This window comes from Oncorhynchus nerka, linkage group LG2, assembly GCF_034236695.1.
Source record: "Oncorhynchus nerka isolate Pitt River linkage group LG2, Oner_Uvic_2.0, whole genome shotgun sequence".
Lineage (NCBI taxonomy): Eukaryota > Metazoa > Chordata > Actinopteri > Salmoniformes > Salmonidae > Oncorhynchus > Oncorhynchus nerka.
The window spans coordinates 48587228-48599078 of NC_088397.1; the positions used below are offsets into that span (position 1 = coordinate 48587228).

General features: G+C 42.2%; 1 protein-coding gene across 2 annotated transcripts; it reads right to left on the minus strand.

Annotated features, from left to right (window-relative positions):
- Positions 1-561: 561 nt before the first annotated feature.
- LOC115136718 (alpha-1,3-galactosyltransferase 2-like) lies at positions 562-11714 on the minus strand. 2 transcript variants are annotated; one of them, XM_029672439.2, is made up of 6 exons: positions 11198-11714; positions 10892-10960; positions 9653-9745; positions 6073-6168; positions 1866-2003; positions 562-1728 (listed from the first exon to the last, which is right to left on the minus strand). In XM_029672439.2, the coding sequence occupies exons 2-6, from the start codon at positions 10894-10896 to the stop codon at positions 1041-1043; spliced, it is 1020 nt and encodes a 339-aa protein (XP_029528299.1). In that variant the 5' UTR covers positions 10897-10960; positions 11198-11714; the 3' UTR covers positions 562-1040. The 2 variants fall into 2 exon arrangements, with proteins under 2 accessions (XP_029528299.1, XP_064883254.1); XM_065027182.1 differs by lacking the exon at positions 11198-11714 and having other exon boundaries at positions 10892-10989.
- Between the last annotated feature and the right edge of the window lie 137 nt (positions 11715-11851).

An 11851-nucleotide genomic window follows, 5' to 3' on the forward strand; every position in this document is an offset into this window, starting at 1 on the left:
TGAGGCGGGTTGCAGGAGAGTGTTTTGAAGATGAGTTGATGGAAAATTTTAAAAATGTATGTGAAAAAAAAAATATATATATATATATATATATATATATATATACGGGACACGACAAGACGAGGACAAAAGACGTCTGAACTGCTATGCCATCTTGGATCTTTTTAGTGCATCTTGGATCTTTTTTAATGTTTTTTTTTTATATTGAACATGTGTTCAATTAAAACTCAGAAACACAAAAACGTTGAAATTCCATGTGTGTGCCCCTTTAAGATAATGCCAACTTGTGAAAACTCACGAACCCAAATGAAATAGTCCACTCAACAAGTCAAAACACGGTATTAACACCTCTAACAAATATTCATAGCAAATGTGTTGCGAGTGGGTTTTTACAAACCATATGGCTAAAACAAAAAAAACAGCCAGGCCAGTTCCCTTTACAAATCTATTCCAGAATAAAACAACATTAAAGCGCTACTGATGGAATCTAGCCCTTGTTTTGGAGTTGGTTTGCTATGGGTGGATCCTTCTGACAAGTTCTTATACAAGTTTTTTTAAGGTATCCATCTTTATTTTGTAAAAGTGATACATAAAATGATACATAAAAACAATTTCCAATATATAATACAACTTTATAAAACCGATTTTTTTTAAACTTCTAATCCACAAATATAAACCATACAAAAGAAGCAGTGCAAGCATAGTCTATTTCCCCATTTTTTTTCAATCCCCGCCAGCCACAGACAGCAGACTTCGTGGGTGGAGAGACAATACCACCAGACAACTGAAGCAACACAGGAGAACCAAGAAACGTACTACTTGCAAGATCATGTTTCAACACACAAGCCAAAGATTCCACAGTTTCACAGCTCTAATAGTCTGACAGCCCATTGTGACACATTTACAAGCCTCATTGCTCTGAACAAGGCATGGGCATAAATCACATTGGGCTGTAGACTATTGCAGCTCTGTACTGTGGACCATGTTTGATGCTTCAGGGGCTTTTGCTTATTAGATTATTGCACACAGGTTCTGATTACTCACTCTGTAACCCGGAGTGTGCCATATTTCTTCTCTGACCAGAGCAGGCGGGCCACATGTATGTCACCACGGTAGCCAATGTTCCTGTCCCAGCAGTACTCTGGAGACAGCACTTTGCTGGGCTTATGGAGCCACAGGTACTTGTTGAGGTGACTCTCGTCGTGCCACAGAGCCTCCACCTGGTTCTCCTTGTCCTTCATGATGGTTTGGTAACAGGTCTCCGTCATATTCTTCACAGTTCGCCATGAGCCTCCGAACACAGCAGCATGATAGTAGAAGTCCCCAGTCTCCATGTAGGCCCTGGACCTGGGGTTGCGGTCGTAGGCGTACAGGCTCTGTGGTCGGTGGTAGTAGTAGGCGTGGAGCAGAGCAACAGAGTCTCCCAGAGCCTCGGAGCCGAACCGACCCACAAACACCTGGTCCACGTCAAAGCAGAAGACGTAGTGGCTGTGGTGACGAATCCGTGACTCGATGGCATCTGCGATGGCCCTCATACGCATCATGGAGATGTCCTGCCAGCGAGAGTGTCTCTGCACCCTCACAACTTTCAGGCTCCGTCCAGGACCAAGATGGATGTCTGGTACCCTCTCGGGAACGTCCGTGAACACATAGTATGTCACAGGTAAAGCCTCCATAAAGTGACGCTCAGCAGAGAGAAGGAATGCCTTCAGGTAGGCATCTAGATACCTTGGGATGGGAAGGAGTAAAAACTCTGGCTCAAGAAGAACATATCAAAATGTTGTTTAAGTGACTGAGAAGTGTTTCATAAGAATTGATGAGTTGATATAAAAATTTAAAAAAGGTAACTGAGTTGAAAAACTGACCTGCCCACAGCGAATACAGTGAGAGAGACAGATGAGTGGTTCTTCCTGTGCTCCTGGTCGTAATGATCTGGGTCAAACATCCCATCCCAGATCACAGGTGCTCCCCAGTCAGTGCAGGTCTGAACATCACCTCTGGACCTGGTTGGAGAGAAAATAACAGGTTGGGTTTCAGAACAAACAATGGTGGCTTCACTGTAGTGTGTACTGTGTGGTATATGGAATAGGAGAGGAACATTTATATAGAATGAGAGTAATAAAGGTAATTAACTCCCTATTCTAGAGACAGTGGGGGGATATGAAGCAAGTTAACATGCTATCAATGCTCAAGGGATTGGCCCTTTTTAGTGCATTTGAATATAGCAGGACTTAGAGTGCATTTGGAAAGTATTCAGACTCCTTTCCTTTCTCCACTTTGTCACATTACAGCCTTATTCTAAAATGGATTAAATCAATAACAAAATCCTCAATCTACACACACTAACCCATAATGACTGTGAAAAACTTTTTGTTGCAAATGTATTAAAATAAAATAAATAATTTATTTACATAAGTATTCAGACCCTTTGCTACGAGACTCGAAATTGAGCTCAGGTGCATCCTGTACCCATTGATTGTCCTTGATGTTTCTACATCATGATTGGAGTCCACCTGTGGTAAACTCAATTGATTGGACATGATTTGGAAAGGCACACACACACCTGTCTATATAAAGTCCCAAGGTTGACAGTGCATGTCAGAGCAAAAACCAAGCCATGAGGTCAAAGGAATTGTCCGTAGAGCTCCAAGGCAGAATTGTGTCGAGGCATAGACCTGGGGAAGTGTGCCAAAAAATGTCTGCAGCATTGAAGGTCCCCAAGAACAGTGGCCTCTATCATTCTTAAGTCAAAGAAGTTTGGAACCACTAAGACTCTTCCTAGAGCTGGCCGCCCCGGCCAAACTGAGCAATCGGGGGAGAAGGGCCTTGGTCGGGGAGGTGACCAAGAACCCGATGATCACTCTGACAGAGGTCCAGAGTTTCTCTGTGGAGATGGGAAAACAACTATCTCTGCAGCACTACACCAATCAGGCCTTTATGGTAGAGTGGCCAGACGGAAGCCACTCCTCAGTGAAAGGCACATGACAGCCCGCTTGGAGTTTGACAAAAGGCACCTAAAGACTCTCAGACCATGAGAAACAAGATTCTCTGGTCTGATGAAACCAAGAATGAACTTTTTGGCCTGACTGCCAAGTGTCTCATCTAGAGGAACCATCCCTACGGTGAAACATGGTGGTGACAGCATCATGCTGTGGGAATGTTTTTCAGGGGCAGGGACTGGGAGACTGATCAGGAGAGGGAAATATGAACGGAGCAAAGTACAGAGAGATCCTTGATGAAAACCTGCTCCAGAGCTGGGGTGAATGTTCACCGTCCAACAGGACAATGACCCTAAGCACGCAGCCAAGACAACGCAGTAGTGGCTTCAGGACAAGTCTCTGAATGTCCTTGAGTGGCCAAGCCAGAGCCCAGACTTGAACCTAATCGAACATCTCTGGAGAGACGTACAAATAGCTGTGCAGTGACGCTCCCCAACCAACCTGACAGACCCAAGAAGACTCGAGGCTGTAATTGCTGCCAAAAGTAATTTTAATACATTTTCAAAAAATTGTCAAGAAGTTTGTCATTATGAGGTATTGTGTGTAGATTGATGAGGGGGAAAAACTATTTAATTAATTTTGGAATAAGGCTGTAATGTAACAAAATGTGGAAAAAGTCTAGGGGTCTGAATACTTCCCAAATGCACTGTATGCACTAAAGCACTCAAATTCAAATCTGGATCTCGAAGCTAGTTAGACTGTTTTTTTCTTCTCCATTTTCCCCTCCAACCAGGGACTGATTTAAACCTGGGACACCAGGTGAGTGCAATTAATTAGCCGGTAGAACATTAAACCAGCAGTCCCACTGGGAACAAACGTCAATTCTAGGTTGGTCCTCCTCCCCTGATTGCTCAGTTTGGCCAGCTCTAGGAAGAGTCTTGGTGGTTCCAAACTTCTTCCATTTAAGACTGATGGAGGCCACTGTGTTCTTTGGGACCTTCAATGCTGCAGACATTTTTTGGTACCCTTCCCCAGATCTGTGCCTCGACACAATCCTGTTCTACAGACAATTCCTTCGACTTCATGGCTTGGTTTTTGCTCAATTTCATTGAAGTGGAAACAACATTGAGTCAACCAGCATGTGCCCAGTGGGGTAGTCCGGACCTCGTTAGGTAACATTTGAATACCTCTGCACTGAGGCATGAAGCATTTGACTGTGGGCTGACTTGATCATTCTTATGCTATTCATACAGGGTCTGACAAACATACATACCTCTTAACTAAAACCACTGCCCCTTCTCCCAAATATGCTGCCAAGCAGGTTGAAAAAGCAGATAATGTGGTTGACATTGCACTAAGAAACCTATTACAAGGATGTACAGTGGGGAGAACACGTATTTGATACACTGCCGATTTTGCAGGTTTTCCTACTTACAAAGCATGTAGGGGTCTGTAATTTTTTATCATAGGTACACTTCAACTGTGAGAGACGGAATCTAAAACAAAAATCCAGAAAATCATATTGTGTGATTTTTAAGTAATTAATTTGCATTTTATTGCATGACATAAGTATTTGATCACCTACCAACCAGTAAGAATTCCGGCTCTCACAGACCTGTTAGTTTTTCTTTAAGAAGCCCTCCTGTTCTCCACTCATTTACCTGTATTAACTGCACCTGTTTGAACTCGTTACCTGTATAAAAGACACCTGTCCACACACTCAATCAAACAGATTCCAACCTCTCCACAATGGCCAAGACCAGAGAGCTGTGTAAGGACATCAGGGTTAAAATTGTAGACCTGCACAAGGCTGGGATGGGCAAGCAGCTTGGTGAGAAGGCAACAACTGTTGGCGCAATTATTAGAAAATGGAAGAAGTTCAAGATGACGGTCAATCACCCTCGGTCTGGGGCTCCATGCAAGATCTCACCTCGTGGGGCATCAATGATCATCAGGAAGGTGAGGGATCAGCCCAGAACTACACGGCAGGACCTGGTCAATGACCTGAAGAGAGCTGGGACCACAGTCTCAAAGAAAACCATTAGTAACACACAGTCATGGATTAAAATCCTGCAGCACACGCAAAGTCCCCCGGCTCAAGCCAGCGCATGTCCAGGCCCATCTGAAGTTTGGAATGGGAGAAGGTCATGTGGTCTGATGAGACAAAAAATAGAGCTTTTTGGTCTAAACTCCACTCGCCGTGTTTGGAGGAAGAAGAAGGATGAGTACAACCCCAAGAACACCATCCTAACCGTGAAGCATGGACGTGGAAAGATCATTCTTTGGGGATGCTTTTCTGCAAAGGGGACAGGACGACTGCACCGTATTGAGGGGAGGATGGATGGGGCCATGTATCGCGAGATCTTGGCCAATAACCTCCTTCCTTCAGTAAGAGCATTGAAGATGGATCGTGGCTGGGTCTTCCAGCATGACAACGACCCGAAACACACAGCCAGGGCAACTAAGGAGTGGTTCCGTAAGAAGCATCTCAATATCCTGGAGTTGCCTAGCCAGTCTCCAGACCTGAACCCAATAGAAAATCTTTGGAGGGAGCTGAAAGTCCGTATTGCCCAGCGACAGCCCCGAAACCTGAAGGATCTGGAGAAGGTCTGTATGGAGGAGTGGGCCAAAATCCCTGCTGCAGTGTGTGCAAACCTGGTCAAGAACTACAGTGAACGTATGATCTCTGTAATTGCAAACAAAGGTTTCTGTACCAAATATTAAGTTCTGCTTTTCTGATGTATTGAAGACTTATGTCACGCAATAAAATGCAAATTAATTACTTAAAAATCATACAATGTGATTTTCTGGATTTTTGTTTTAGATTCCGTCTCTCACAGTTGAAGTGTACCTATGATAAAACATTACAGACCTCTACATGCTTTGTAAGTAGGAAAACCTGCCGAATCGGCAGTGTATCAAATACTTGTACTTGTTGTATGTGGTATAGAACTGTGTAGAGCTTTGCCCCATACCTTTACCAATAACACTTTGGTATCAATGCACGCCATTAAAGAGATTAGGATTTCATTGTCGGCCTCCAACACAAAACAAATAAAAGTAGTGAACACAGTAAAAGTAATGGCATATTCTGTGCATGTCATTGTTCAGACAATCACATTTTATAGCCTACCAGAGGTCTAGGGAGGCATCTATACTGTTCCCCAGCTTCAGCTTCTCTGCAGGGGCTTGAGGACATCGGCTCATGGGAAGGAACCCCTCCAAGTACCTGCAACCCAACATGTTGAGTCAGAATGTACACACCGCTCTGTTTGTAGATGAACTGTATGGATTGTTTCTATAGTGTGTGACTGGTAATGTGTTTCTGGTTATGGAAAGTTTGCCATACCTTCAACATATGGATTTACTGAAAACTATAAATGTATATAAATACAGTCGTATGAAAACGTTTGGGCACCCCTCTGAGGCTGCATAATAATTTACTCTGTCGTCACAGAAAATGATCACAGTGGCATGCCATTCATTTTCGAATAAAAGCCGAGTACTGGGGTATTGTCCAGACAAAGATTTTTAGTGTAGCAATATTAAGTTGTGAAAAATAGGCTATGCAAAAATGTGGGCACCCTTGTCATTCTGTTGATTTGAATACCTGTAACTACTTAGCACTGATTAATTGGAACACACAATTGGTTTGGTGAGCTCATTAAGCCTTGAACTTCATAGACAAGTGCATCCAATCATGAGAAAAGGTATTTAAGGCCAATTGCAAGAAGTTGTTCTCTTTGATTCTCCTCTTGAAGAGTGGCAACATGGGGGCCTCAAAACAACCCTCAAATGATCTGAAAAAAAAGATTGTTCAACATTATGTTTTAGAGGAAGGCTACAAAAAGCTATCGCAGACATTTAAACTGTCAATGTCCACTGTGAGGAACAGTGAGGAAATGGAAGACCACAGGCACAGTTCTTGTTAAGGCCAGAAGTGGCAGGCCAAGTAAAATATTGTAGAGGCAAAGGCGAAGGATGGTGAGAACGGTCAAAAACAGCCCACAGACCACCTCCAAAAACCTACGACATCATCTTGCTGCAGATGGTGTCACTGTGCATCGTTCAACAATTCAGCGCACTTTGCACAAGGAGAAGCTGTATGGGAGAGTGATGCGGAAGAAGCCTTTTCTGCACACACGCCACAAACAGAGTCTCTTGAGGTATGCAAACACACATTTGGACAAGCCAGCTTCATTTTGGAATAAGGTGCTGTGGACTGATGAAACAAAGATTGAGTTATTTGGTCATAACAAGGGACGTTATGCATGGCGGCAAAAGAACACAGCGTTCCAAGAAAAACACTTGCTACCCACAGTAAAATTTGGTGGGGGTTCCATCATGCTGTGGGTTCCATCATGCTGTGGGGCTGTGTGGCCAGTGTCGGTACTGGGAATCTTGTTAAAGTTGAGGGTCGCATGGATTCCACTCAATATCAGCAGATTCTTGGGAATAATGTTGAAGAATCAGTCACAAAGTTGAAGTTACGCCGGGGCTGGATATTTCAACAAGACAACGACCCAAAGCACTGCTCAAAATCTACCCGGGCATTTATGCAGAGGAACAAGTACAATGTTCTGGAATGGCCATCCCAGTCCCCAGACCTGAATATCATTGAGAATCTGTGGGATGATTTGAAGCGGGCTGTCCATGCTTGGAAACCATCAAACCTAACTGAACTGGAGATGTTTTGTAAAGAGGAATGGTCCAAAATACCTTCATCCAGAATCCAGACACTCATTAGAGGCTATGGGAAGCGTCTAGAGGCTGTTATTTTATCAAAAAAGGAGGCTCTACTAAATATTGATGTGATTTTTCTATTGGGTTGCCCAAATTTATGCACCTGTCTAATTTTGTTTTGATGCATATTGCACATTTTCTGTTAATCCAATAAACCTCATTTCACTACTGAAATATTACTGTGTCCATCAGTTATTTGATAGATCAAAATTAAATTGCTGATCCAAACACCCAATTATTTATGAATGGAAATCATGGAAATTGTCAGGAGTGCCCAAACTTTTTGATACGAATATATATATATATATATATATATATATATATATACTCCCCACTGTGTATATATATATATATACAGTGGGGAGAACAAGTATTTGATACACTGCCGATATTGCAGGTTTTCCTACTTACAAAGCATGTAGAGGTCTGTCATTTAAAAAAAAATCATAGGTACACTTCAACTGTGAGAGACGGAATCTAAAACAAAAATCCAGAAAATCACATTGTATGATTTTTAAGTAATTAATTTGCATTTTATTGCATGACATAAGTATTTGATCACCTACCAACCAGTAAGAATTCCGGCTCTCACAGACCTGTTAGTTTTTCTTTAAGAAGCCCTCCTGTTCTCCACTCATTACCTGTATTAACTGCACCTGTTTGAACTCGTTACCTGTATAAAAGACACCTGTCCACACACTCAATCAAACAGACTCCAACCTCTCCACAATGGCCAAGACCAGAGAGCTGTGTAAGGACATCAGGGTTAAAATTGTAGACCTGCACAAGGCTGGGATGGGCTACAGGACAATAGGCAAGCAGCTTGGTGAGAAGGCAACAACTGTTCAAGATGACGGTCAATCACCCTCGGTCTGGGGCTCCATGCAAGATCTCACCTCGTGGGGCATCAATGATCATGAGGAAGGTGAGGGATCAGCCCAGAACTACATGGCAGGACCTGGTCAATGACCTGAAGAGAGCTGGGACCACAGTCTCAAAGAAAACCATTAGTAACACACTACGCCGTCATGGATTAAAATCCTGCAGCGCACGCAAGGTCCCCCGGCTCAAGCCAGCGCATGTTCAGGCCCGTCTGAAGTTTGCCAATGACCATCTGGATGATCCAGAGGAGGAATGGGAGAAGGTCATGTGGTCTGATGAGACAAAAATAGAGCTTTTTGGTCTAAACTCCACTCACCGTGTTTGGAGGAAGAAGAAGGATGGGTACAACCCCAAGAACACCATCCCAACCGTGAAGTATGGACGTGGAAACATTATTTGGGGATGCTTTTCTGCAAAGGGGACAGGACGACTGCACCATATTGAGGGGAGGATGGATGGATGGGGCCATGTAGCACGAGATCTTGGCCAACAACCTCCTTCCCTCAGTAAGAGCATTGAAGATGGGTCGTGGCTGGGTCTTCCAGCATGACAACGACCCGAAACACACAGCCAGGGCAACTAAGGAGTGGCTCCTTAAGAAGCATCTCAGGGTCCTGGAGTGGCCTTGCCAGTCTCCAGACCTGAACCCAATAGAAAATCTTTGGAGGGAGCTGAAAGTCCGTATTACCCAGCGACAGCCCCGAAACCTGAAGGATCTGGAGAAGGTCTGTATGGAGGAGTGGGCCAAAAAAACTACAGGAAACATATGATCTCTGTAATTGCAAACAAAGGTTTCTGAACCAAATATTAAGTTCTGCTTTTCTGATGTATCAAATACTTATGTCATGCAATAAAATGCAAATGAATTACTTAAAAATCATACAATGTGTTTTTCTGGTTGAAGTGTACCTATGATAAAAATTACAGACCTCTACATGCTTTGTAAGTAGGAAAACCTGCAAAATCGGCAGTGTATCAAATACTTGTTCTCCCCACTGTATATAGCCATTGATTGGCAAACGGGAGGAGTTATGTTTGATTAGGGAGAGGGTATGTTAATTGTTTGGTTTAGGGAGAGACATTCTCACCTTACTGACATGGGTGTGAAGTAGGCTATGAAGAGCAGCACAAAGGCACAGAATGCAACTGTTAATACACACTTTGCCTTGTACATGAATCTGCTGGAAAATAGACAAGAAAATGTTTTTTAAAAGTGCAATAGAGTCAATGCAATAACTCATTAATAGGCCTATATTTCCTGAACACATGGCAAAATGACAAAATACCAGTTTAAGTCTGTTCTGACAGTGAAATATCATTGTCCCAACATTGTGACCCTTTTATTGTGATCAATTTTATTAGTTCAGGGGATATGAGAGGGATTTTACTTAAAATACATATTGTTTTCGAGTTTCCTAGTTCCAACTAGCACTTGAACCCGGGGAGTTTGGATTAGCATGGTCCCAGTCAAGGTGTTCATTTTTTCAAATGTATGAATACATCAAAATGAATTTAAAGTAAATATAATTAATGGGTCATTTCCTTTATCTTAAAAAATAAGTCTAACATTAATGACATACAGTGGGGCAAAAAAGTATTTAGTCAGCCACCAATTGTGCAAGTTCTCCCACTTAAAAATATGAGAGAGGCCTGTAATTTTCATTATAGGTACACTTCAACTATGACAGACAAAATGAGAAAAAAAATCCAGAAAATCACATTGTAGGATTTTTTATGAATTTATTTGCCAATGATGGTGGAAATAAGTATTTGGTCACTTACAAACAAGCAAGATTTCTGGTTCTCACAGACCTGTAACTTCTTCTTTAAGAGGCACCTGTCCTCCACTCGTTACCTGTATTAATGGCACCTGTTTGAACTTATCAGTATAAAAGACACCTGTCCACAACCTCAAACAGTCACACTCCACTATGGCCAAGACATCACTGCTCTAGAGGAGATCTGCATGGAGGAATGGGCCAAAATACCAGCAACAGTGTGTGAAAACCTTGTGAAGACGTATAGAAAACGTTTGACCTCTGTCATTGCCAACAAAGGGTATATAACAAAGTATTGATATAAAGTTTTGTTATTGACCAAATACTTATTTTCCACCATAATTTGCAAATAAATTCATTAAAATCCTACAATGTGATTTTCTGGATTTTCTTTTCCTTCTCTTTTTGTCTGTCATAGTTTAAGTGTACCTATGATAAAAATGACAGGCCTTTCTCATATTTTTAAGTGGGAGAACTTGCACAATTGGTGGCTGACTAAATATTTTTTTGCCCCACTGTACATGCATAATCACAGAAGTCACAGCCTACCTCATTGTGTGGCCAATGCGGTTTTTGCGAAGTCTGTTTCAGATGGTAAAAAGGAGTGAAACGAATATGCTGAGGGAATAAAATGTTCATTGATAAAGTGAATATCAACCTGATGTTATGGCCATGACGAACAGCGCATTGTAAAGATAAGTCATTATTTACTTGGATTTAGGATAATAAAATGTAGGCTACTAAAGTAGCAATAGGGATAAGTCACAAATATCCCCAAAATATGACTAAGAGCGTTTACACAAATGAAAAACAGCAACAATGTAATCAGGTGTAGATGGAAATGTTGTAGCCTACCTGCTTGTTGACGCGTCTGTAATAAACTGACGCTGCTTTTAAGTGCTAGTCAGAACAAAAAATGTATAATTTTTCCGATTTGCTAACTGGTTGTAGTTATACAAGTGCAGCGTTCAACGAATCAGAATTTGGCATTAATCTCAAGAGAAGAAGTATCCTGTACATTGAGGGTTGTAATTGTCAACAAAGGATTGGTTGTCATAGTTTGGTTGAAAAGGTAAATGGTAGGCGGTGAAACGTCACAACTCGGGTAACAAACATTTCTCCGAGTTTCCCTGTAATTACGATTTAGAGGGTCGTTAAAATGAAATTTCCAATTTGGAACTAGGAGTTCCAGATAACTCGCGGATAGTACGTGAACGCGGCATCTTTCCCCACGCCAACATGACTCATCGGACCATTCGTCGGATTGTCCTGAGCTCATTTGACATATCACACGACGGAGCGAGATATTTTCGAGATGAGGCGTGTGTGCCAAAGCAACAAGGGAAAGAAATAAAGAACAGTCTTAAATAAATTGCGAGTTATAAAGCGTGGTGCTGAACATCACCAGGCGTGTATCAGAGTCAAATGCTTGTTGGCATCAAAAGGTCATGGAATGGTATGGGAGTGAATTTGGGGGCATGCACATGCGTGAGGGAATCTATTGATTCA